We start from the raw sequence: 25736 nt of genomic DNA, 5'->3' as shown, positions 1-25736 counted from the left end.
ACACCCCTGTCCACCCAGCCCTACGCCCGCCAGGCTGCTGGGCCCAGCCCAGGCCTGGAGCACTTCACCCCATCAGGCCACATGCGCCCCTTGAGCTCCTGCACCCACTGCAGCCTCGGCCTCCGAGCCAACCGGCGCAGAGCACATCCCTCCTCTGGCCAGCCCCCCGACCCCCGGCCCCACAGCAGCAGCACCCACGCTGGAGCCAGCCCCCTGCCTGGGGGTTCCAGGCCTGCTCCCCCCAGCGCTCAGCCCAGCAGCCCACAGCAGGGAACTTCCAGCCTCGTACAGCCCAAGGTTTTGTTTTATTGGCTGCTTCCCCAGCCCTTCTCCTGGGGCAGGGCCAGCCCCGGCAGCAGACTTGTTCTGCCCTCCTCCCGACTCTGGCCTCTTCCCCAGGTCAGCCAAGGCGCCTCCCTCTTCGCCAGCTTCACAGCAGTCATTTGGTGTCATCCGCCACCACGGCCCCCTGCCTCAGAGGCTAATAAATACATCAGCCACCGGCCCCCGCGACAGCTGCTCTCCGCAGCAGAGCCGGGGGGTCTCCGCCTCAGCCAAGCTGGGCCCCGCTACCAGACGTGGCTCCGGCCCAAGCCGATGCTCCCTGCAGTCCCACCCCCAGAACGCCAGCAGCCTAGCGCCCAAGCGCCTTGCATGGGCCAGGGCAACCCTCCCAGCTGGGGGTTCCCTGGCCCAGCCAGGCCCAGTCCCGTCCCTGCCCTCACATGCAGCTGCAGTGCCCGCGGCAGGCGCCCACGGCCTTGTAACAGGAGCTGCTGGTGCATGGCCCCGCCCTCGCCCTGAGCTGACCACTCAACCTTCCCAGGAAAGTGATGCAGGGGCCCCCTGCTCTCTGCACTGGGGCCCCCCCAAACTTCCAGCCACCGGAGCAGAGACAGCAGTGCCCCTTGCGCACTCCTGGCTGGGGGAAGCCAGCAGCAGACGCTGGAAGTTAGGGATCCCAGGTGGGGCCCAGTGCTGGGCAGGGCTCCAAAGCTGCAAGGCACGTAATCACCTGCGCCCCAGCCCCAGCCCCAGCCCCGGCCCCGGGGTGCAGCTAGCTTGGGAGGGACTTGGCTGTCCTGCAGACAGCACCACAACCCTCCCCTCTGCAGAGGTGCTGGGCACCAACATGAAGTGTAACCCCGGCTACACTATGGCCCCCCGGCCGCTCCCGGCTCCCTTGTCACACGCACAGCCCCGCCCAGGGGCAGGCTCCACGCCCCACGGCCTGCAACAGCAGCCCAGCACCAAGACATGAGCTCAGGGAAGATGCTGAGGAAGGAAGCCCAGGAACTGGCTTGGAGCCAGATCACTCTCTCAGCCCTGGTTTCTGCCCCAGCACAGCCCTAGCCACAGGCCTCTGCCCCCAGCACATGGCTCCACCAGGCAGGCCTAAGGTCCTCTCTGAGCTGAGCCAGGTCCGGCCTGTCTCTTCCCACCCCCTGCTCGCCAAGGGGCCAGTTGCGCCCCTGGGCCCAAGACTTGGGAGCGTGGCCAGGTGGCCCACCACCACGCAGGCCTGTTGTGGCAATAGGCAGAGCACAGCTCCAGGGCAGAGGGGAAGGGCCATACAGAGCAGCTGAGCACCCAGGAGAAGCGCACACGGCGGTGCTACAGGCTGAGCCCCCAGGCCTGGCGCTGGGCCGGCAGCTGAGACAAGACTGGGCTGTCATGGCTAAGGCCGAGGGCCTGGCGTCTCCTCCTGCCCAGCAAGGTGCTGGCGGGCTGGGCAGCCTGTCTGCAAGGGCAGGGCCAGACGTGGCACTTCCCCCCTAGCCATCCAAGAGCTTGAGGATGCTCTCTCGCTCCTTCAGGGCCTTCCAGGCCTGGTCCTTCTCCTTCTTGGTGGGCGTGCGCTTCTTCTGGCGCGCGGCCATGATCTTGCGGAAGGCGTCCATGACCTCGTTGTCAGCCACGCGCACACGCTGCCGCAGTACCTGCCTGTGCAGCTCCTCCTTGGCCAGCCTGGGGAGAGAGGCAGAGCTGTCAGCTGCAGCCCAGCCACCCCGCGAGCACTGCTGGACCCACACCTACCTGAGCAGCTCCTGCTTCCGCGCCCGGTTGTGAGCGCTAAGTGCCTTGAGCTCAGCCTGCCTCTTGCGCAGCTCAGCCAGGACCTCGTCCTCCGAGTCTTCGGGGGCCCGGTCCTCTGACTCCAGCAGGCCTTGGGCGACCAGCTCCTCCTTGAGCCGACCCTCCAGGGACTTAGTGTGAGGGACACTGTAAGGGGCAGAGTGCTCTTGTGAGCCCCTGATGCTGCAGCAGCTCAGCAAGGGGCTGGGGAGGCAGAGAGGGTGAGCCAGGCTCCCTGCCTGGGAGCATACCCACAGGCTGGCTGCTTCCGAGACCCACTCAGAAAGAGCACGAGCCTACCCCACACCCTTAGCTCTGGAGCTGCCTGTTAGCCTGGGCTCCGGTGTGCTGGACTGCACAGGGGACAGGAGAGCACTCTGCTCAGATGCTGCACACACAAGGCTCTCGAACCCTTGAACTCCTCCCTGAGCAATTCCTCAACGTAGCTAGATATAAGGGGAGAGGCTTCCTCTCTGCTTCCCTCGCTGCCCCAGCACAGCCATTCAAGGGGCACTGGAGCCTAGGTCTGCCTGGGCTGAAGTCACCTGCTCTGCTCCTACCAGGGGCCAATGACACAGGGACCCCATGGAGAGATTTCCAGAAGCCTTCAACCAAGTCCCTCCCCAGCAACAGCTCTGAAGCTTAGTGAGCTGCCCTGGCAGAAGAGGGAGGGCCCTCTCCTGGAAAGAGGGCTGGTTAAAGGACAGGACCCCAAGGGTGGGACACAGGGCACAGGAGCAGGGCGGAGTCTCCCAGGGCTCTGCACAGGGCCCAGAGCTGTTCAGCTGAGAAACCATCTGCAGAGAGGAGCAAACAGAGAGGTGGCAAAATTTGCAGCTGATACTAAAGAGCTCAAGACAGCAAAGTCCACAGCAGAGTGTGGAGAGCTACAACAGGACCTCGGTTAAGGGGGAGTGGACAGGAGTAAAGGGGCCGACCTTAGTGTTACCACCCCGGAGCACCCTTGGAGTCACTGTGGTAGCTCTCTGCAGCCGTCGCACCAGGCAACCGACAGGAACGAGGCAGAGAAAGAACAGCCTAGTGCTTTTACCTAGATCCCTGGCGTGTCCGCAGCCACCTCCCCGGGAAAGCTCCGGCAAGGGCGCCGCTGACGCGGGGTGGGAACGGCTGCCGAGCGCTGGCCAACAGCATGGCCGAGAGTTGCGGGGAGGGGCGGGGTACGGTGGGCCTGCGCAATGCTGACTGGCGATGGAGAAGCGAATGAGGAGGTGTCATTGACGCCTCCCAGCGCAAGAACTGGGGTCGCCCAAGGAAAGCACCAGGCCGTGGGCTGAAAGCGACGCACAGGCAGCACTCCATCACCCAGCTCGCAGCCAGGCTGCGGCGCGCAGGCAGACCTACAGGGAGGCTCTGCATCAGGCTGGCCCGGGCGGGGCCCTGGCCCCTTTGCCAGGGCTGGGAATACGTCACAGGGGAGGGGTCTCTGGGACGCCCGATGCTGGCCCTGCAGGAACGGGACACTGAGCGGACGGCCCTGTGCCTGACCCCAGCTGGCTGGTCTTGTGCACAATTGTCACCGCCCCAGCAGCAGGGCTGGGGGCCCCTTGGCACAGCCGGGAGCAGCAGCTGGCAGGTGGGCGCGGCTCACCTGAAGGGCTTGTTCTGGCTGCGAGGCGATGTGCCGGCACCATCGGCTCCCGAGTCTTTGCCAGCCAGGTCTGGGATGGGAGACTCCTCGATGGGCGAGATGATGTTCTCCTGCAGCCGGAGGGAGGGCAGGGTCAGTGCTGAGCAGAGGGAACCCCTGCCCCAGCGTGCAGCTGTCAGGCTGCCCCAGAGCCGCACTCACCTCCACCAGTGCCTGCAGGAGGCGCTGTGTCAAGGGCCCGAATGGGCAGCCATCCTCAGGCTGCTCCTGCTGGGACTCCGACTTCTTCAGCAAGGCGTCCACATCTGGCGGGGGCAGCAGAGGGGGGAAGAGAGGATGGTGAAGCTCGGTGGGGGACAGGGCTGGGGGCGGCGCCGAGCAGTTCGGGGGGGCGGGGGGGGCTGAGATTGAGCCAAGTCAGTGGTGTGAAGAGCAGCTGGAGCTGGCACTCGGGTGCAGACACCCCATCTGCCCGGAGCGAGGCTGGCACACTCTCATGCCCCCTCACACGTCCCCGGGTGTCCCGCCCTCCCTGCCTCCACCCATGCCCCGAGTCCCTTCATGCTGGGGCTGCCCAGGGTGTGGAGCAGAGGAACCTTTTGTGTCCAGCTCAGTCAACGGCCCCAGGGCGCCTTTCTTCTTGTCAGCTGCGGCTGCTGCCCGAGCCCCGTCCTTCTGCTCTTCCAGCAGGTCCTCCTGGGCCCAGCGCTGGCAGTAATGCTTCCCCAGTGGTGGGACCTGCAATGGAGCACAGGCAGCTGGGCCCAGAGCCTCTCCCCAGTGCTGTCTGGGGACGAGCCCTGCGGGGAACCTCTGGAGAGAGCTGCTGCACTCCCTTGGCCCAGGGCTAGAGCTGCATGGGGCAGTCCCAGCTCCTGCCCTGATGGCCAAGGGTGCGGGGGAGGGAAGGCTGGGGCTCTCAGTGGGTCTGGAGAAGCTGCTATCCTGCTGCCCCTGACGGGGGAACCGCAGGGGTCTCAGCCAGACATTGGCCCCTGCACACAAGGAAGGAGAGCTCTAGGCAGCCAAGGTGTGGAGCAGGCACAAACTGTACCCCTCACAGCTCGGGAACCCCCCGAAGGCGAGCAGCTTGTCTCTCACCCCAGTGCCCGGGCGCTGCAGGCCAGGGGCTGGCAAGTGGCAGCCTCGCTCCTCGGACTCGTTTTCACCACAGACCTCTTGTGCAGGGGGACCCCTGAACCCCATCACTGCACCCCGTCCGCTGGCAGGAGTGACTCTCACTCAGCAGGTACAACAGGAGGTTTATTAGGCGACAGATGCCCAGTTTCTCCCAGAAGCGACAGTACAGCAGCCAGAGACAGTCCTTCCAACCCGTCCTGGGGAGAAGACCCCAAGGGGTGCCCCTCTGGGGTGCAGCTTTCCCCCTCCTCAGGCTGGCTGCCTTCCAGCTCCTCTTCCCCTAGCCTCTAACTGCTGCCCCCGATTCAAAACCCAGCTCGGCTCCTCCCTCCTCTTTGTTCAGGGCAGAGGTGTTACCTGCCAGTTGTAGCCCCAGGGTCATCCTTAGCCACTGGGAGCTGCTCTGCTTGTCTCTCACATCCAGCCTGACTCACACAGGCCCTCCCCCCACTCCATCACATCTCTCCCCCCTTCCAGACCGAACTGAGCGGGGTCACTTAGCCAGTGACCTGGGGAACTTCAGGGCCCTCCCTGCATGACAGGGCATCGGCTTTGGTGCTGTTGTTCCCCTTGACATGGACCACCTCCACGTCGTAGTCCTGCAGGAGCAGACTCCACCTCAGGAGCTTGGCGTTGGCCCCTCTCATGTGATGCAGCCAGTTCAGGGGTGAGTGATCGGTGTACACGGTGAAACGCCGTCCAAACAGGTACGGCTGCAGCTTCCCCAGCGCCCACACCATGGCCAGACATTCCTTCTCTATGGCCGCGTAGTTCTGCTCCCGGGGCAGCACCTTCTTACTCAGGTACACGATGGGGTGTTTCTCCCCTTTGTCATTCACCTGCATTAGCACCGCCCCCAGCCCCACGTCTGAGGCATCGGTGAACTCCAGGAAGGGCTTGTTGAAGTCTGGATTTGCCAGCACCGGGGCCCTGACCAGAGCCTCCTTCAGTGCGCAGAGGGCCTCTTGGCGCTGCTTGGTCCAGACCACCTTGTCAGGCTTTCCCTTCTTACACAGCTCCGTCAGGGGGGCTGCGATGGAGCTAAAGCGGGGCACAAACCTCCGGTAGTACCCCGCCATCCCAATGAAGGCCTGGACCTGTTTCTTAGTCTGGGGTGTTGGCCAATCTCTGACAGCCTCCACTTTAGCTGGCTCTGGCTTTAAGCAGCCGCTGCCCACCTTGTGGCCCAGGTAGGTCACCTCAGCCATTCCCACCTTGCACTTCCCTGCCTTGATAGTCAGACCAGCCTTCTGGAGTCGGTCCAGCACCTGCTTGACTTGGGACACATGGTCCTCCCATGTCTGGCTGAAGATGCAAACGTCGTCCACGTACGCCAGGGCAAAGCTCTCCATCCCTTTCAGTAGCTGGTCCACCAGACGCTGGAAGGTAGCGGGTGCCCCCTTGAGGCCAGAGGGCAGGACCAGGAACTCGTAGAGCCCCACAGGGGTGATGAAAGCCGACTTGAGCCGGGCATCTTGGTCTAATGGCACTTGCCAGTACCCCTTGGTGAGGTCTATGGTGGTGAGGTAACGGGCTCCCCCCAGCTTGTCTAAAAGGTCATCAGGCCTGGGCATGGGGTAGGCGTCCGAGACAGTGATGGCGTTAAGCTTGCGATAGTCCACACAAAACCGAACAGACCCATCTTTTTTAGGGACTAACACCACGGGAGAGGCCTAGGGGCTGGACGAGGGTTGGATCACCTCCAGAGCCAGCATGTCTTCAATCTCCCGCTCTATGTCCTGAGCCGTCCTCCCTGTGGCTCTGAATGGCACACACTTGATAGGGGCGTGGGTGCCTGTCTCTATTCAGTGGACAGCCAGGTCAGTGCGTCCGGGTCTGTCCGAGAACAGCTGTTGGTGTGAATTCAGCACCTCCTTGATCTCCGTCTGCTGGGCAGCGGTCAGCTGGTCTGAGAGGGGAATAGACTCCAGCAAGGAGCCGGCTCCAGTCCTTGTGAGCAAATCCACCAAGGGATCATCCCCCTGCCCCTCCCAGTGTCTGCACAAGGCGAGCACCAAGTTCTCTCTGTCCCAGTAAGGTTTCATCATGTTCACATGATAGACCCGGTGGCTGTGGGCCCGGTTTGACAGTTCCACCACATAATTCACGTCATTTAGGTGTTTGACAACCTTGAAGGGCCCATCCCAGGCCGCTTGCAGCTTGTTCCGCCGCACAGGTACAAGGACCATCACTTGGTCCCCGGTGGCATAGGCTCGGGCCTGGGCATTAGAGTCATACCAGACCTTTTGCTTCCTTTGGGCCATGGAGAGGTTCTCCCTGGCCAGGCCCATGAGCTCGGTGAGTTTTTCCCGGAAGGTCAGTACATACTGTACCACTGACTCCCCTTCAGGAGAGGCCGTCCCCTCCCACTCTTCTCTGAGCAAGTCCAAGGGTCCCTGTACCCTCCTTCCATACAGCAGCTCAAGCGGGGAGAACCCCGTGGATTCCTGGGGCACTTCCCTGTATGCAAACAGAAGGTGGGGTAAGTACTTGTCCCAGTCATGGGGGTATTGATTCATGAAGGTTCTCAGCATCTGCTTCAGAGTCCCATTGAACCTCTCCACCAGCCCGTTAGTCTGTGGGTGGTCAACTGTGGCCCAGGTGTGCCAGACCCCACACTTGTCCCACAAGCTTTGCAGTAGGGCTGACATGAAGTTGGACCCCTGATCTGTGAGGACCTCCTTGGGGAACCCCACTCTGCTGAAAATGGACAGCAGTGCATCCGCCACGGTGTCAGCGTCGATAGAGGTCAAGGCCACTGCTTCTGGGTATCGCGTTGCAAAATCTACCACCACCAAAATATGTTTCTTCCCCGAACGCGTTGCCTTGCTGAAGGGGCCCACTATGTCCATAGCCACTTTCTGGAAAGGCTCCTCTATGATGGGCAGTGGCCTCAGGGCAGGTTTCCCCTTGTCCCGGCTCTTCCCCACCCTCTGGCAGGGATTGCAGGACAGGCAATACAGACGGACAGCTGCAAAGATCCCTGGCCAGAAAAAGTTCTGTAACAACCTTCTCCTGGTGCGGTGGATCCCCTGGTGTCCTGCGAGTGGGACATCATGGGCTAAGTACAGCAACCTGCGCCGGTACATTTGGGGAACCACCAGTTGCCTCTGGACCTTCCATGGTTCCGCTTTGCGTCTGGGAGCCCATTCCCGGTACAGGAATCCCTTTTCCCACAGGAATCTCTCCCTGCAGCCCTCCCCCAGCTGTGGAGCTGGGCTGAGACTGGCCAGTTCCCTCAGCTTCTGCAAGGAGGGGTCTCTCTGCTGCTCTGCCTGGAACTCTTTGGCTGGGGAAGGGGCAGAAGCTACTTCCCTATCCCTGCCTGGCTCCAGCACCCCTGGCCTGTGAGATCTGGTTTTTGGGGGCCCCCTTTCTCTCAGGGTTGGCCCCTGTGGCTCCTGTGACTTTGGCTGGGCCTGTAGCCCTGAATCTGGGGAACGCACCCCTCGTTTTCTTTGGCTACGGGTCAGGACCAGGGCACGAGGGCGTTCACCTGGCCAGTTCTCCAGGTCAGCCCCCATCAGTACATCCGCTGGCAAATGGCTGTGCACGCCCACTTCCTTGGGGCCTTCCTTCTTCCCCCATTTCAGGTGCACCCTCGCCATGGGCACCTTGAAAGGGGTCCCATCAATTCCTGTTATCGTCAGGTGGGAATTGGGTATCATGCAGCCCGGTGCCTCCACCCCGGGTAGGGCCAGCGTCACATCAGTGCCTGTGTCCCAGAACCCCGTGACCTTTTTCCCATCTACCTCGAGGCGTTTGAGACGCTTGCTCCACAGAGGCATTGCCGCCCCCACTCTGTAAACTGACCTCTGAGCATTTGGTCCCCCTGAGGAGCTGGTCTGTGGGGCAGACTTGGCCCAATCCGAGTGCCCACTGTCAGCACCACCCGCCTTGGCCGCCAGCCCCTCTGGCTTCTGGGACTCCACCCAGTTGACTCCATGACCCCCCAGCCTGCTCAACCTGTCTGGGAGCTTGGGGCACTGGGCTGCTCTATGCCCCTTTTGCCCACAGTGGTAACAGCCTGGGTCTTGTTGTGTCCCTCGGGCCGGCTGCTCTGTCCAGGCTCTGCTTGGCTCTCTGGGGGGTAGGTGGCCGGCCCCTCTTTCCTGGGCTCACCCAAGAGGTGGTCCCCTCTGTCATACGGTCAGGAACCAGTCTCTCTGAGATTCTCGGTCTCTCCGGGACTCCCTCTCCCTCCGGGACTCCCTTTCAAACCTGGCCCGGCTGTTTGTGAAGTCATCTGCCAGTTTCTCTGCATTGTGTGAATCCCCTGGCCTCTGGTCCACGAGCCACACCCTCAGGTCAGGTGAGCATATCTTGTAGAATCACTCCAGGATCGCCAGCTCGATCAGGTCCTCTACGGACTAGGCTCCCATCCCGAACACCCACTTCCGGTAGTTTTGCCTCAGGCGGGCGGTTGTATCCACATGGGTTTCCTCTGGCCTCTTCTGCGCCTCCTGGAACTTCTTTTTGTACATCTCCGGAGTCAGCCCGAACTTATGCAGCAGGGCCTGTTTGAACCGTTCATAGTCCCCAGGCTGCAGCCCCTCCGGCTGGCTGAGCACCGCTGCAGCCTTCTGGCCCAGCAAGGGGGTGAGGTGCCGGAGCCACTCAGCTGGGGGAACCTCGTGCAACTCACAGGCTCCCTCAAAGGCGGTAAGGAACTCGTCCATGTCCCCTGGGTCCTGACACTGGGCCAGCACGCGCGTCTCCAAGTGACTGGCCATCCCGAGCCGTCTGGCCCTCTCCCCACTTACCACAGCTGGGGCCTCTTGGCGTCTCGCCTCTGCCATGGCCTGCTCATGCTCCCGCTCTCGCTCTCTCTCCTCCCGCTGTCTCTCTTGTAGCTGGCGCTCGTGCTCATGCTCTCTTTCCTGTTCCTGGTGCTCCAGTTCCTTTAATCTCACCTCGAGCTCCAGCCATCGCAGCTCTGCGGCGGGGGACTCTGCCCGCGATGGACCACCCCTAGCTGAGCGTGACCTGGCGGGCACCGTGTGTGTCTGACGGCGTCGAGACCCCGCTCCTGTCAGAGAATCCAAAATGCTTCCCGAGGGTGACCAGCCACTTTCTGCCGGGACAGGCTCTGCCCCCCCAGATCGGTCGTTCTCTTCCAGGTGGGCAATCAGCTGGGCCTTGGTCACCTTCCCCATGGTCAGGCCCCTCTCTCTGCACAGCCCCGCTAGCTCTGCCTTCAGGAGTCGGGTATAATCCATCTCTCTGCTGTCTCCCGGGGTATCCACTCACCAGCAGCAGCTGCAGCAGTTGCTGTTCCCCCTCTGGCTCTTGTGAGGCTCCTTCCTTCTCTTGTGCTCAGTCAGCCACTGATGGGAGCTCATCCGTGGGTGCAGTGCATCCCACTCCTGACACGAGTGTGATGGGGTTCAGGGGTCCCCCTGCACTGCACCCCGTCCGCTGGCAGGATTGACTCTCATTCAGCAGGTACAACAGGAGGTTTATTAGGCAACAGATGCCCAGTTTCTCACAGAAGCGACAGTACAGCAGCCAGAGACAGTCCTTCCAACCCGTCCTGGGGAGAAGACCCCAAGGGGTGCCCCTCTGGGGTGTAGCTTTCCCCCTCCTCAGGCTGGCTGCCTTCCAGCTCCTCTTCCCCTAGCCTCTAACTGCTGCTCCTGATTCAAAAAAAAAAAAGCCCTGCTTGGCTCCTCCCTGCTCTTTGTTCAGGCAGAGGTGTTACCTGCCAGTTGTAGCCCCAGGGTCATCCTTAGCTACTGGGAGCTGATCTGCTTGTCTCTCACATCCAGCCTGACTCACACATGCACTCCCCCCACTCCATCACACCTCTCTGCAGGTGCCCATCTCAGCAGCCAGGAGGTTCAGGTCCCAGCGCATCCGGCACACGCCTGTCGGTAGGGAAGAGGAGGCCAGGTGGTGGGGTCAGGGCACTGCAAGAGCCCAGAAGTGCTGCTGGGCCCCCCACCTGAGAGCAGTCGGTGCATTCTCAGCGCCAGCTTCCCAGGCCTGGGCACAGGTGCCACATCTGCAGGGCAGGCAAGAGCCAAGGCAGATGCGTGTGTGCCCGCAGTGCGCCCCACCCCGAATTCAGCACCACGAGAATCCAGGCTGCCCTCCGGCCCACCCGAAGCCGTGCTGACTGCTCCGGAATGTGGCGCATTTCCCTTGACGCTGGCAATGGGGGCTGAGCTCACCTGGGGCCCAGCTACGGCTGCGCTGGCACCGTCCCCCTTGGCTCCCCTTACCTGGCACTCAGCCACGGCTTCCTGCATTCAGCCCCATGGCCGGCCTGGATGGCAGCACCCCAGGGCACAGCTACAGCGTCTGTTTCCTCCCACCAAAGCACGCACTGCTCTCCTCTCTAACCCGCAACGCCCACGCGGGCAGCTCAGGGAATCTGAGCACTTGTGGACTAACTGTCCCTGCCCTCCCCTACTATGGGGATCAGGGCTCTCTCGGGGAAAGCCACCTGGGGCTAAGGGAGGACGGAGCTCTGGGCACAGCCCAGAGCATACAGAGGTCTTGGCTCATTCAGACCTGCCCTGCAAGGAGGCTGCTATCTCCCGCCCCATTGCCGGCGGCAGCTCAATTGTGCCTGAAAAGCAGAGGGAGGCACAAGCGCTGGAGCAGGAGACAAGCTGTGAGACACCCAGATACCCAGGGCCCAAGCACGTCTGTGACCCGGAGGTAAAACTACAACAGCTTCTGCATGCGCTGGAGAGCCCCGCCCAACACGCTCCCGGCAATCTGCTTCGCTGCTGTAGAACAGGGCACAGACTGCACCATCCTGCCCCAGCAGCACAAGCCTCACCTCCCAGGGTAGAGCCTCCAGCCAGCTTGACCCCACCCAGCCTGCACTGCCCAAGGACGGGCAAGAGGTAGCCACAGCCCCGCAGCGCTGCGCAGCGCCAAGCCCTGCAACCCACCTTTGCTGCCTGCCTCACTCCCGGGGCATCAGCTCTCACTGCAAGGCCCAAGAATGGCAGGAGGGCAGAGGGGCACTGGCTGCCCTGTGGTTTGTACCTTGTAGTGCTCGGCCTCATCCTCTGGGGTCTTGAGCAGCTCCTCCAGGGTTCGCACCTCCTCACTGGTGAGGTCTGCACAGTAGGGCTCCACGGAGGCCCAGAACCTGCAGGGTGCGGCAAACAGGCACTCAGAAGGGAAGGGCAGGAGCTGCTGACCCAAGCGGGTGGCTCCTCCTGAACCCAGGAGATGGAGTCTGTGCTCAGGGCGGATCGGTGCGGAGCAGACTGCAAGCGTTAGCACCCAACGCCCAGTTCAGCTTGGGGCTTTGGCCCACAGCATCAGGGAAAGGGCTGTGTTTCCCTTGGGAGCCCCACAGTTGCTCATAACCCCTTCTGTTTCCAACCCGACCTTACCTATTTGGGGCATCATTTTTGGGGATCCGAGGCATGTCCACCGGGTCATCTGGGAACTCATATTCCTGGATCTTGGGCTGGAGGTTCTTAGATTTGGGCCGCCCAGGGCCGGGCCCTGTGCCGTGCCCACCCTTCCCCTCTAGCTTCTGCTTCTTGGGCTTCCCATGTTTCACTGGGGTGCCCAGGTCATGCTCTTTGCCCAGCTTCAGGAACCGCCTGTCCCCCTTCTTGTCCTGCCAGTCGGTCAAAATCTGAAAGAGAACAGCTCTGTGTCACCCCAGCCATGCAGCTGGCGGAGCCCAGAACCAGAGAGGGAAAGGAAAGGGTCCAACTAAAGCCAAGCCCCTTGCCCCTCTTCAGCTCTGTCTGCCCTTTAAGGGCCCACTCCTTTCTCTAACAACCATCCTGCTTCCTTCACCCTCAGGCCCCATTCTCTCTGACAGCTGGCACCCCTCTACCACTCGCAGGGACCACCGAGGCACAACCCCCAGCAAGGAAGGAACTTGATGGGCTGGCAGCAAGCCAGGCTCTGCTGCAACATTGTCTGCCATGGGAGGAAGGAACCAGCCCAGCGGAGAGGGCACACTGTACGGCACAAGTCCAGGGACAGAGGTAAAAAAGCCAGCAGGTCTCACTGCCAGGGCCAACCCACACAGCAACGAGCAGCGACTCTGCTAGACGCCTAAGACTGCAGGCATTACTAAAAGGCAAAAGTCCTTGGCCTTTCAGGCCAGATGCAGCCACTCGCCAGTCCGGCCTCCTGTACAGCACAGGGCCCCGGCCACGAACGGCCACCCACAAACCGGTACTGCTCCTGGTGCCTTGCGAAGGACTTCCACACTGCTCACTCGGGAAGTAAGGACAGCTCATCAACCCCCAAAACGTTAACCATTCCACGGCTGGCTTGCGAGAAGCCCCCAGGCCAGCGGTTACGGTGAAGCCGGTATGGGAGGGCTGCTCTCTGGAGTCCAAACAGCCCTCGGCAAAGGGTCATGGAACCCAGACTGACGGACCCCAGATGCAGCCAGCCCACGCCCGCCGCCCTAGTACTCTCGGCTGCCCCAAGGAACTAGGGAGCCCGACCTGCGTCTCTGCCTCCAGCACCCGCAGCCTGCGGCTGGCCGAGGACAACAGCGTCTCCAGCTCCAGCTGCAGCGTGTCGAGCTCCTCGATGCCGATGCCATCCTCCTCGGAGCGGGCCAGCACGGCCGTGTAGCGCGGGCACACCTTCGCGTGGTCCACCGACTTGAAGTCGTGGAACTGCAGCGGGCAGTCTTTGAGCTCGCTCATCCCGCCGCGGGGAGGGCGCCGGCCGAGCAGCGCGCTGGGGGCTCGCACACGGGGGCGGTCTGGAGGCACCTGGCAGCAGGGGCTGCCGGGCTGCGCGGCGTGGGGCGCGGGGGGGCGCGGGGGCTGCCGGGCTGCGCGGCGTGGGGCGCGGGAGCTGCCGGGCTGCGCGGCGTGGGGGCGGGGGGCGGGGGCTGCCGGGCTGCGCGGCGTGGGGCGGGCGCGGGAGCTGCCGGGCTGCGCGGCGTGGGGGCGGGGGGCGGGGGCTGCCGGGCTGCGCGGCGTGGGGGCGGGGGCTGCCGGGCTGCCGGGCTGCGCGGCGTGGGGGCGGGGGCTGCCGGGCTGCGCGGCGTGGGGGCGGGGGGCGCGGGGTACGGGGGCTGCCGGGCTGCGCGGCGTGGGGGCGGGGCGGGGCGCCGGGCCCTGCCGCAGTCCCAGGGAGAAGGCGCCGCTCTGCCAAGGGCGGGGGAGGGGGAGGGGAATCTGGGCACTTCCGGCGGCCTGACGCCTCTCTCGCCGCTTCCGGCCCCCGGAGCTCAGCGCGGCCAGCCCCCTCCCCATTGGCTGGTCCCCACGCCGGGGCCCCGCCCCATTGGGCGAACAACCCGCGCGCTGTTACCTAATATGGAAGCAGTGGTGGGAATGTACCAAGTGCGGGACGGGGGGAGGAGGAGCCCCGGCGCTCGCAGCGGGGCGGCGATGGCCGGGGCTGCCCCCGGGCGGCTGACAGGGTCAGTGGGGGGCACGGCCAGTCCCACTCGCGGGCAGGAAGGAGGCTCAGGCGAGCGACCCCCGCGGGCGGCAATGGAACGGACCGCCCACCCCGGAAGGGAGGAGCCTCCTGAGCTCGCCGCTTCCGCTTCCGCTTCCGGAGACCTGGACCAACTGAGCGGACTGAAGCCGTCGTTATGGTAGGGGTCGGGGGTGGTGGGACGGGACTCGACTCCTGGGGCGGCGCGGCGGGGGGGGGGTGCCTGGGACCAGGCTACTTGGCTTCTGTCTTGCTCTGACTTCCCCGCCCCCACCAGACTGCCACGCTGCGGCCCTACCTGAGTGCGGTGCGCGCCACCCTGCAGGCTGCCCTGTGCCTGGAGAACTTCTCCTCCCAGGTGGTGGAGCGACACAACAAGCCGGAGGTGGAAGTCAGGTACGAGAAGGAGGTTGGGACCCTGAGGTGGGGAGAGGCTGAGAGTCACTGAGGTCTGGGGCCCCTGTTCAGCAGTGGGGAATGGGAAGGGTTGGCTGCCTGCTCAGGGCAGGGCCTCTCGCCGGGAGGCCGTGGGGTTGAAGTGAGGAGAAGCGCTGTGGGCTAAGGAGTCACAAGCAGCTTCCTGGTAATCTGCATCACTTCCCAATAGGTTTCCTGTCCCAGTTTGTTTCCCTTTCTTCAGTTCATTGTAGGGTTGTCAACTTTCTAATTACACAGCTGACTGTCCTAGCCCTGCCCAGCCTCTTCCCCGAGATCCCTGTGTTATAGGATTCTCAGGGTTATACACCAGAACTGTCGTGTGAAACCAGCTGACACTGACCCACTTCCAGCTCCCTGGCCCTTGTCTTGCTGGTTGCATCTTCTCTGGTATTTGTGCTGCTTCCTAGACAAAAAGTATTCTCTAGTTTCTGCAGTGTCTTTGGTGCAGGGTTGATGTCTGGCAGCTCTGATCCTGGAACCGTAACCCTAACAAAACTCTTTGTCCAGTCACACCCCACCATCTTCACTGAGTCACACTAAGCAAAATGAATTACACAGAGGCAGAAACAACTGAACCCAGCCATCAATCATCCATACAAGAAATAGGGAAGTGGGGACCAGAATGCTAGAATAAGGGGAAGAGGATTTCACACCCCAACTATTGATGAAGAGTTTCTTGTCCAGCAAAATGGTGTTGGACTATTTTCATTAACCACCTTGAGATCTGTTTTTTGTCTGGTGATACAGGTGCCATTAGGACATGGTCTGCCCCTCAACAGCTGGTATTACACTATTTCTGAGGCTGTGACTTCCTCTGTCAGCCAATGGCTGCTGCTCTTTCCATCTAGTTAAGTCCATGTAGCATGGCTACAGTATGGCTACAGAAAAAGGCCTTATTCTTACAGCTGACAAGTTGGGGTGCTGGAGGGCATGAGGGATCCACCTGAGGTGCTGGCTCTGGGGTTGGGGCAGAGGGTTGGGAGGAAAGAGGGGTTTGGGTTGGGGTGCAGGCTCACACTGGGCAGCTACCCATCTATGGCACAGCAAGGCTAAGGCAGGCCCCTGGCTGTGCCTGGAGGCAGCCAGCAGGTCCAGCTCCTAGCAGGAGACTGGGAGACTCCACGCTGTTGTCACCTGCAGGTACCGTCCTGCAGATCCCATTGCTTATAGCTCCTTGCTAGGAGGAGTGCAGAGCCAGTCCTAGGAGCAGGGTGTGGAGCCCCCAGCCTCTGTGCCTCTTAGCAAATCTGCTGGCCGTTTCTGGGGTGCAGCCAGGAAAAGTAGGGAGTCTAGCCTGCCTTGCAGTCCTGACCGGAACTGTCAAGGTCCCTTTTCAACCAGGAGCGCCGATCGAAAAGTAGACACCTGCAAGCCTAGTTCATTGTCACAGTCTCCTTGCCTAGCCAGGCCTCAGTCTTCCCCATCTGTGACTGATCTGCCCTTGTCTCAGTCAGCTCTCAGTCCCATCCTGCTCCTTCCCTCTATTGACACCCACCCTGGCCATGCCTAAGGAGGTGGAGGGCCCAGGGTAAATCACCTGTATGGGGATCCCTCTTAAACATTTTTCAGTAGAGATGAAATCTGCTTACGGTTAACTTCAAGGGCTTCTGCTGGTTACAGGTTAAATATTGATAATGCCCAGCTTTATGTTATATTGTAGCTCTTTTTCATAACAATTAAGTTAATATAATTAAAAAAACAGCACTGACCATGAACAGTGTGATGCTGCTTATATTCTGAAACCCACCTTCCTAGACATCCTTGCAGCAAACTGTGCTACCAGAGCATGGTAATCCAGGGTGGATGCCACTTCCTTCTCAAGGGCCAAAAGGGCAAGTCTGCCCAGACTTTCCTGAGCCGTAGTTGGCAGTAGGCAACATTCCTCATGTGCTGTCTCAGGAGAGATTCTGATATCACCCACCTGGTTAACAGTGCGCCCACAGCCAGGTTTTGTCTCTGCTGGTGGTGCATGTTCCCATTCCCCTCAGTGCATAGAAAAAAATCTATTCCGCGCTCGAACAGAGAAAATCTGCACATGGACGAAAAAGGTTCGGGGGACGTTGGCTGTAGGTCGATCTTAATTTTTTAATTGGGAAAATCTCTGCTCCTTTGCTGTCACCTTGATGGAGATTGGCAGCAAAGCCCTGTCTGCTATTGCTGTATTTTGGAAGGCGCTGCTGAGTGATTTAAGAAAGTGAAGGGCTTGAAGTGCAGGACTTGTCCCCTCGGGGATGAATTCTCATAGCACCAGAAGCTGCTGTCTCCATTTGTCTCTGTGCTAGCTGGGGGTGGGGGTGTAGGTGTGGTGGGGTGTGCTGGAGCTTAGAGGGGCGGCGGAGTCCAGGGCGCTGGGGTGTGTTGGAAGAGCTGGGTGGTGCTAGTCTTCCTCACCTGAACCCCCAATCTTTTGCCCCCCCATCTCCACTGATCTCCCTCCCCAAAATCTCATTTCCTCTTGCCCCACACCACTCTCCCTCTAACTCATGATTTCCGGGGGGGGGCGGGAGAGGGGGGCAGCATGAGGCAACCCAGTCCCCTCCTGTCATTCCTCCTCCCCGCCTGAAGAAAGAGCTGGCCTTTGCTGGCTGCCTGCTTTTTATAGCAGCTGTGCTGGGTCACCCATGTAAAATGGCAGGGGCTGAGAGCTGGAAGGAAAGACCCACATGGAACTAGGTGCTTCCTGAAAGGTGAGGGAGTATGGTTCGGGAGGAGGAGGATGGGGGATTAGGGGTGCCTGGCTTGTGTGAGGGCGATGGGGTAAGAGTGGGGGCTGGTTGTGCCTGGCTTTGTGGACAGCCGGTTGGCTCACAGGGCACTGGCAGCGCAGGCGGCCGGCCCCAGCAGCATGGGGCTCAGGCAGCTCAGGACGGTATGTGGATGGCTGGCCCTGGCTGCGCGGGGCGTGGGCGGGCAGCATGGACAGCTCTGGCAGCTGGCATGGAGCACAGGCAGGTGGCCAGCTGGGGCTGGACCAGGCACTCATGGAGGCGAAGAAAAACTATTTATTTTTAATTTTAAATACCATTTTTGTATCAAGTTTGTTTGTTTATTTTAAGTTACGATTTGAATTTGTTGTTAAGAGGGTTCGGTAAAGAAGAAGAGGGGGAGCAGGAGGGTTTCTCCGAACTCAAAAGGCTGAGAAGTTTGGGAACCACTGCTCTAAGTTCTCCACTCCTCTGACTGCTAATACTGGTCCCTGCCCAGGAATCATTCACATGCCTAATTCCCCACTCCCCACAACACAGAGCACATTCGCCTCAAAATCAAATTGCCAGCCCTCAGGACTTACACACTGCAGCACCCTACAGGCAGCTCTTTCAAAACTCCTTTTGTTGAATGGGCTTGTGATTGACTTGTGTTACCTGACTGGGCGGGGTGAGAGGAAGGGAAGGAGAGTTCACATCATGTAGCTCAATGAAATCTGTCTGAGAGTCATCCGTGCCTCAGTCTCTTTAACAGAAGAAAGCAGGTTTGGGGAGCAGCCTGTGACTCAGGGATCCCTGGGTCAAATGACCCCAAATGTGGATCACTGGTGCTACTGTGCTTCCCCAGGAGGCAGCTCTTCAAGCAACGAAAGTAACATTCAGATTGTAGAGCGCATTGGTTGAGTTTTAGAGCTCATAAAATTGGGGGAAGTGACTGCAGTTTTCCTGTAATTTGCCAGCCCTGTTGGGGGTGGTGGCGTTGTGAGCCCGAGGCCCTGGTACTGTGGGGAGGGGAACCCCACAGCTGGAGTGTGCTGTTGGAGAGCTGAAAAAGGCAAGGAGGGCCCTGAGGCTGGGGGCGATGAGGGCTGCTCCCCTGGCTTGGAGCCCTCCCTGCCTCGTGTGCACACGCAGTACGGGGAGAGTGGGGGACACCATTTTTGGCTGTGGGTGAGGGGCCATGATGGAGACTGGCTGCTGGCACTCCCCTGTGACGGACGAAGGGTCCCACTGCTGGAGAAGGGAAGGGTCTTTCCCTCCAAGGCGGAAGCCTGGAAAGGCAATGCGGGTCCGGCTGCCTGTGCAGGCTACCTGCCGGAGTGGCACTACTGAAGAGCACTAGAACCCTGCGGCTGCCAGCAGGGAAAACCAGCAGCCAGAGGAGCCAGTGAATAAATTGGGACTGAGGAGCTTGAGTCTGGGGGTGCAGGCAAACGAAAAAATAAATGGGGCAAGGGGGAAATCCCTCCTGCAGGCACCAGCCCCTCCCTGTCCCTCTGAGCTGCAGAGCCCCCCAAAGTGGGTCGAGGGGCAGCTGCTCCACGAGATGGGATGACTCTGACCCCCACCCTGGTTCAGCCCTTGGCCTTTTTGCAGCAGTTAGTAGGTTTCCTCGTCCATGCTGCCTGGGCACCAGCCAGAGGACACAGAAGCATGCTCTCCCAACCCCCTGCCTGCGACGACGTTGCCCTGGCTAACCCCTGTTCCCTTCCCAGCTTTGGGTGCAGTGTGCCACAGCACCAATGACTGGGAAGTCTTGCTTGCCCCAGGTTGGAGCATGCTCAGCGCAAAGCAGCTCTTTGCAGAACTAAGCCAGTGACCTCGAGGTCCCCTTGGAGCATGAGTGAATGGAGAACTGTTTGAATGAGGACACACTTGAGCAGTTTTCAGTGGGAACAGCTAAAGAGACTCCTCACCGACACCACAATGATGCCCTTGATAAACTGCTAGTTCCTGCTGCTGAGCAGGACTGCTGCTTAATCAAATGGCTTTGAGTTATTTTAACATGAGAAAAATGTGTATTCCTTTAACCTTGGTCAGGAAAAAGTTGAACCATTTTTGCAGAGACTTGGTAGTCAACAGGAATCAGATACTCTGCATGGGAAGTTTCAGCCTGAATGACTAAAATTAGACCTCATTTACGTGCAATTAAAATCAGGATCATCCTACAGGAGGTGTTGGGCAGATTTAAATATAGGCAACAATACCAGCTCTGCCTATAATCTGGTTCTCCAGAAGTTGTATTGAGTACCTTATCAGTTGGCAGTAGGGTAGGTTGTAAAACTTATTTACTGCTCATATTAAATGGAAAACTTTCCTTAAAAGGTAGCAGAATGCAATTAAAAGTGGCAAGCCAGGGTCAGAGTTAACCTTTGGTTACGAGTGATTTTGTTTGCCATGCCATATGCCTTTCTGTGTGCTTGAGGAAATTGGTGTGTGTTCAGCAGACTGGATCCTTTGTGGCAGAGGCCTTTAAATTGCATTGTCTTCATCGTGCCCAAGGCCACAGCTGATGCAGGTGAGGCGTTTGTTGTTTGGAGTGTTTTGGGGGAAGCTGCAGTTAGTCCCAAGAGCATCTCTTTTGCCACCCATGACTGGCTGCACTGCCCAGCCTGCTCCAGAGCATGGGGCCTGGCATGCCCAGCCAACCCTAGGAAAGAGTCCGAGCCCTTGGGTGCCAAGCGCAGGCCCTGTGGGGAAAGCTTCGTTGCAGCGGCCAGTTGGATTGAAACCCTGCAAGCACCTCTTGGCATTGCTCCCTTTGGCTACTGTGTCTGGACCTTGTGCTGGAGGGTGTGCGCTTAGGGTTTGTTCCTGCAGGGTAGTCCCTGGTTATGGAGGCCTCATAGTCCTAGGGGAATAGTATGTGTTACTCTGCTCGTCTTTCTCTGGTTCCCTGGAGCCCCTGCCCAGGACAAGAGTCTCTGTGATAGTGTGGGCTGGGTGCCCACATGGAGGCTTCTCAGGGTAACCAGAGAGAGTCGAATTGAAAGCACTGTTTATCTCATGAACATACTGCCTTGTAGCAAAGGGCTTGCACTGCCCTTTGTGGGCAAGGCCTCTCCCCCTGGAAGCCGCTAGTACAGTTAGGGGTCTTGGCTGCTCATTGTGTCTTGTGTGAGTCTCTGTCTAGCTCTGATCAGAAACGTAGCCGTGTTAGTCTGTAGCTTCGAGAACGACAAGAAGTCCTGTAGCACCTTATAGACTAACAGATATTTTGGAGCATGAGCTTTCGTGGGCAAAGACCCTCTTCAGCAGATGCTTGGGTGGGGGGAAGGTTTCAGAGGGGAAACCTGTTGACAGGGGCAGTGGTGCTCATCCTGCATCTGTTCAGTCCCCAGGGCTGTCTGTCCAGTATCAGCGCAAGGGACAAACATGCCAGCTTGTGCATGGAAATGAGGTCCCTACCCAAGCGGCCAAGTGAGAGCCACTCCGTGGCGTGCACACACGTACCTGGGGCCGGCAGGTGCTCCCTCCTGCATGGGTGCTCATGTTTTTCCTGGCTTTGCAGGAGTAGCAAAGAGCTGCTGTTGCAGCCGGTGATCATCAGCAGGAACGAGAAGGAGAAGGTTCTGATCGAGGGCTCCATTAATTCAGTGAGAGTCAGCATTGCAGTAAAGCAGGTAGGCCGGGGGAGTGGGAGGAGAGGGGGAGGGAAGGGCTGGCGGCATGTGCGTAGCCTGAGGAAGCCTGACTTTCCCTTCCCCTTTCAGGCGGATGAGATCGAGAAGATCCTGTGCCACAAATTCATGCGTTTCATGATGATGAGGGCTGAGAACTTTTTCATCCTGCGCAGGAAACCCGTGGAGGTCAGGTGGCTGGGGCAGGGGCACCACGCTGGCCCACTCTGGGAGCTGTCTGCTGTGAGCATTCCTGCCATGGCAGGACTAAAGGGCTTTGGTGCTGCTCACTGACTGGGTGTTGCTCCTTTCCTCTCCCCCACCAGGGCTATGACATCAGCTTCCTGATCACAAACTTCCACACGGAGCAGATGTACAAGCACAAGCTCGTGGACTTTGTGATCCACTTCATGGAGGAGATTGACAAGGAGATCAGTGAGATGAAGCTGTCTGTCAATGCCAGGGCTCGCATTGTGGCCGAGGAGTTCCTCAAGAACGTGAGCTCCTAGGCAGGGGACCAGCTGCTTCCTTCCCCTCGCCATTGCAAGGAGGGCTTGTGGGCAGCCTGTTATTGACCAGGCAGAGCTCTGGGGGTACCATTTAGACAAAGGGGGCCCTTGGGAACCTGGCCTCTTAGCAAGGTTTGGCACTTCCTGGTTTGTCACTGCTGTTTGTCTCCATGCGGGGTGAGTGTTGGGGGGAAAGCTTGGGTAGCCAGAACAAGCATGGGGACAATGTTCCCTTCAGGGGGCTTTGCAAAGGGCCGCAAGGAAACCACTTAGGGAATCCTGCTTCTGCCTCTTAAACACAGGCAGTCCCATGTAGGCAGGGCTCTGCCTGAGTACAAACCAGACAGGCAGGAGCGTGCGTCGTGCTGGGGGTGGCACTACATCAGAAAGAGAGAGTCAGATGCAGCACGTGAGTCAGACTGTGCCAAAAGGGCTCTCTTGGTAGGAAGTCTGTGCGTGAATAAGAGCAGAGCAGTAGGAACGTGCTGCCAGCCGCTTAACCAGGATAGCGCTGGTGATGGAGATTAGACAGGAAAGAACAGTTTTACCAGGTCAGACCAAAGGTTCCTCTAGCCCACTAGCCTGTCTTCTGACTGGCCAAGCCTGCAAGCGCCGGGAGGACGAACAGAGCACAGTTGCTGAATTACCTCTCCCAAGCTGCTCATCCCCAGCTTCTGGCAAACAGTGGTTAGGGGCAGTGTCCCTGCCCAGCCTGGCTAGTACACAAACAAAAGACCCACTAATGGGTTATTCCAGTTACCCCCTGTTGGCTGGTACATGCCACCTCAGGGCGGGATGCAGAGAGTGTTTCTTGACAACTTAAATGACTGCTTGGAGCAGCTAGTCCTGGAATCCACAGGGGAAGAAGGAATTCCAGTTTTAGTCCTAGGTGGTACAGAAGAGCCAGTCCAAGACGTGAGTGTAGTTGAGCTGCTTGGTAACAGCATCCATACGGTAATTTACTATAATATCGTTGTAGAAGGGGAAATACCAAAGAGAACCACCACAGCTGCATTTAACTTCAAAAAGGGGAACTACCCAAAAGCGAGGAAGCGAGCTAACTGGAACCTGAACGGACAGTCACACAAGCATGAAAACGTCTTCAAGCTGTGTAGAAACTTCTGAAGAGTACTAATAACTTGTCCATAATAGAAGTAAAAACTAAATATCTATCCCAAATAACTGTAAGCGGCTCAAAGAAAGTTGCCATGTCTAAAAAGTAAGAGGTGATTACAGACAAAATGACATCTTTCTGAAAAACTGGAAGTCAAATCCTACTGAGGAAAACTAGAAAGGAGCACAAACTCCGCCAAGTCACATCTAACAGCAGAATTAGGCAGGCCAGAAACTGATGAAGAGCAACTAGCAAAAGACCAAAAAAAAAAAAAAAAGCTAACAACAAAAAGGTACCTTAGAAGCAGGATGCCTGTCAGGCAATAGAGCCGCTGAACAGAGCCAATAGAGCGGGTGAGGAAATAAACCCTTTGGAAAGAAACTACATGATTCTTTACCTTGGTTTTTACTACAGAGACTGAGAGGGGGTGTCCCACACTGGAGCCATTCTATTTGTTTGGCAGATCTGAGGAGCTATTCCAAATTGAGGTGTCAGCAGAATGAATAGATAAATTAAAGCGCTATAGAAATCACTGGAGCCAGAAGGCGTTCATGCAAGAGTTCTGAAGGAACTAAAATATAAAACTGCAGAACTACTAAGTGTGGTATGACAAAGCAAGCAGTCCTGCAGCACCTTAAAGACTAACTATTTTATTTATTAGGTGATGAGCTTTTGTGGGTACGACCTGCTGCCTCAGATTATGTGGTATGTAATCTAGCACTTAAATCAGCTTCTCTGTAGATGACAGGAGATTAGCTAATGTGATGCTGACTTTTTGAAAAAGCCTTGAAGAGGTAAATGTGGCACTTACAGGCCACTAAGCCACACTTTAGTATTGGACAAACTGGTGCGATTGATTTCCTTTTACCCAGGTTGACTCTTTCCCAAGTGTCTAAACCTGGTTACCTCTGTAGTAAAAACCAATCTATTGAAATTCTTTCAGGGTCACAAAAACTGGGCAAGGGTGACCCTGTAGATGTGGTGCACTTGGACTTTCAAGAAAGCCTCACCAACGCCTTTCTAGCAAGACATGGGATGAGAGTCCTCTCATGAACTAATAACCAGCCAAAAGATAGGGAAAAAAGGGTCAGTTTGAATAGTGTGGAGGAGCAGCAGGGTCCCCCCATGATCTGTGTTAGGCACAGTGCTGTTCACCATATTCATAAATGGTCTGGAAAATGGAGTAAACAGTGTCATCTGCAAACTCTGCTACCTCACTCACATAGTTAAGTTGAAAGCTGTCAGCAAAGAGCTACAAAGGGAATCTCAGAAATCTAAGTGACTGGGCAACAAAATGGGAGGAGGAATTCAAAGTCAATAAATGCAAAATAATGCAGTTTAGAAAACATAGTCCCAACTGTACCTTGAAAATGGTACGGTCACAGCTAATTTAGACACCTCAAGAAAGAGATCGAGTCCCTGTGGATAGTTCTCTGACACTGTCTGTTCCATGTGCCGCAGCAGCCTGAAGAGCTAATATGGTCAGGAAAGGGATAGGCAGTGGAGCAGGAAATACCCTACCACCACCCATGAATGCATAGGGCACCCACACCTGTAATGTTACCTGCTGATGGGTGCCCAGTCCAAATGATGAGAGGTCTGGACCAGCTTCTCCATGAGAAATTAATAGGACTGGGACTGTTCAGCTTTGGAAAGCAGTTGTGGAGCCGGGTAGACGAGGTCTATAAAACGTGACTGGTATAAATGAAGTGAAGAGGTGCTGTTTACTCCCTCTCATATCCCAAGAACCAGGCAGGTCAGCCAGCGAAATTAATAACTAAATGCTTAGACACAAGGAAATACTTTGCACCCCCGTCCGCCAGCTGCAGTCATTGCCAAGGGAGGGCATGAAGGCCAGAGGAGTTTAAGTTCATGGGAGGTTGATTCATTGATTCCTGGTAGCCAGGTTGGTCGGAGATGCACCCCCAATGCTCCGCGTGTCCCTAAGCCTCTGACTGCCGGAAGCTGAGACTGCTTGACACATGGATCACTCCGTGTAGAGCATCTGGTACTGGCTGTTGATTGCACTAGAGGGACTGTTGGTGTGACCCATTGTGGCTATGCTTATACTCCTGTGACCACAGGAGGGCCTTCCTGGGGTAGGACATGTGCAGTAGTGAAGGCCCCCTAATGATGGGACTCGGCATGGGGAGGAGAGCCTGCTGGGGGGATGGGGGTATTCCTGATACCCTGCTAAAAGAGAGCACTGAAGCTCTGGTACCCTACTTTTTACAGCCTGCCTCTAGCAGGCCCTGGACAAAGTCACTGTAGCTCACAGGCCCTGCCTGGGGCTGGGTGCGTCTGGGAAGACAGGTGGGTGCTAATGGGCATTGACAACCTGTCTTTTTCTCCTTCCTGCCAGTTCTAGAGTGTGGTGCTGGACTGCACAGCTCAGGTTCTCGCTCTCTCCTGCATCTGCACAGCTGCCTGCTGGGAGCTACTCCCAGGGCCTTGCTGTCTGGAAGAGATGAGAAGCAGTCACATCTTCAGGAGCTGTTCGTGCGGAACGTACCTTGATGCTCCACCAGCCCGAGGGGAAGGGAGGGGGAGGCGTTAGTAATTTGAACTGAACTATGTGCTTGTGTGAGACTGTCAACTCCATGTTCTTTTGTTAAATGACTAATCGTTGCTGGAATTGTCGGGGGGGGGGGGAGTGGGGGAGGGAGGACGGGACACGACAGCGAGGCCTGTGCCTGCTCCAGCACGGGACAGCAAGAGCCGTCCTTGCCTGCAGGCTGGTGCCTTCCAGCTGAATGCAGGGGCTACGCAGTAACCAGGGCCCTTCTACAAGCTGTGCACAGGGCATTCTGGAGACAGTGGGGAAGCCTAGTCCTGCTGTCGGGGCTTCCAGCACGTGGAGGGGCGAGAGCAGCTGTCCCTGGCTTGCTGGCTCTCTTCCCTAGGGCCAGGGCTGGCGTCCGGCAGTGCCCAGTCTCTCCAGCCCCCCTGGTGCGGCTGTGGGGCACAGCTCAGCAGAGCAGGGAATCGCTGCAGGGAGCTGGGCGCTGCACCCCCTGCCTTTGCCCTGCCGGCCTGGGGGGAGGCTGGTCTCTTGTGCTGCTTTCCTGTTGCAATTCTGGCTCGGGTACCTTCCCCATTAAAGTCTTTTCCCTGACTCTCGGTGTGGCC

The 25736-nt window shown here is 58.5% G+C and overlaps 2 protein-coding genes across 2 annotated transcripts; one reads left to right on the top strand and one right to left on the bottom strand.

The window, feature by feature from the left end:
- Positions 1-286: 286 nt before the first annotated feature.
- On the bottom strand, positions 287-13667 carry TADA3 (transcriptional adaptor 3). The gene is made up of 8 exons (XM_075005059.1): positions 13267-13667; positions 12184-12434; positions 11828-11933; positions 4282-4423; positions 3887-3990; positions 3686-3795; positions 2038-2223; positions 287-1968 (listed from the first exon to the last, which is right to left on the bottom strand). The coding sequence occupies exons 1-8, from the start codon at positions 13471-13473 to the stop codon at positions 1776-1778; spliced, it is 1299 nt and encodes a 432-aa protein (XP_074861160.1). The 5' UTR covers positions 13474-13667; the 3' UTR covers positions 287-1775.
- Positions 13668-14276: 609 nt separating this feature from the next.
- On the top strand, positions 14277-25722 carry ARPC4 (actin related protein 2/3 complex subunit 4). Its single transcript, XM_075005181.1, has 6 exons — positions 14277-14381; positions 14499-14617; positions 20876-20987; positions 21078-21173; positions 21311-21481; positions 24970-25722. The coding sequence occupies exons 1-6, from the start codon at positions 14379-14381 to the stop codon at positions 24973-24975; spliced, it is 507 nt and encodes a 168-aa protein (XP_074861282.1). The 5' UTR covers positions 14277-14378; the 3' UTR covers positions 24976-25722.
- The last annotated feature ends 14 nt before the right edge of the window (positions 25723-25736 follow it).

The sequence above is a fragment of the Carettochelys insculpta genome, chromosome 11, assembly GCF_033958435.1.
Source record: "Carettochelys insculpta isolate YL-2023 chromosome 11, ASM3395843v1, whole genome shotgun sequence".
NCBI lineage: Eukaryota > Metazoa > Chordata > Testudines > Carettochelyidae > Carettochelys > Carettochelys insculpta.
The sequence above is the reverse complement of the archived record's forward strand: the minus strand, read 5'-3'. Positions and strand labels throughout refer to the sequence as shown.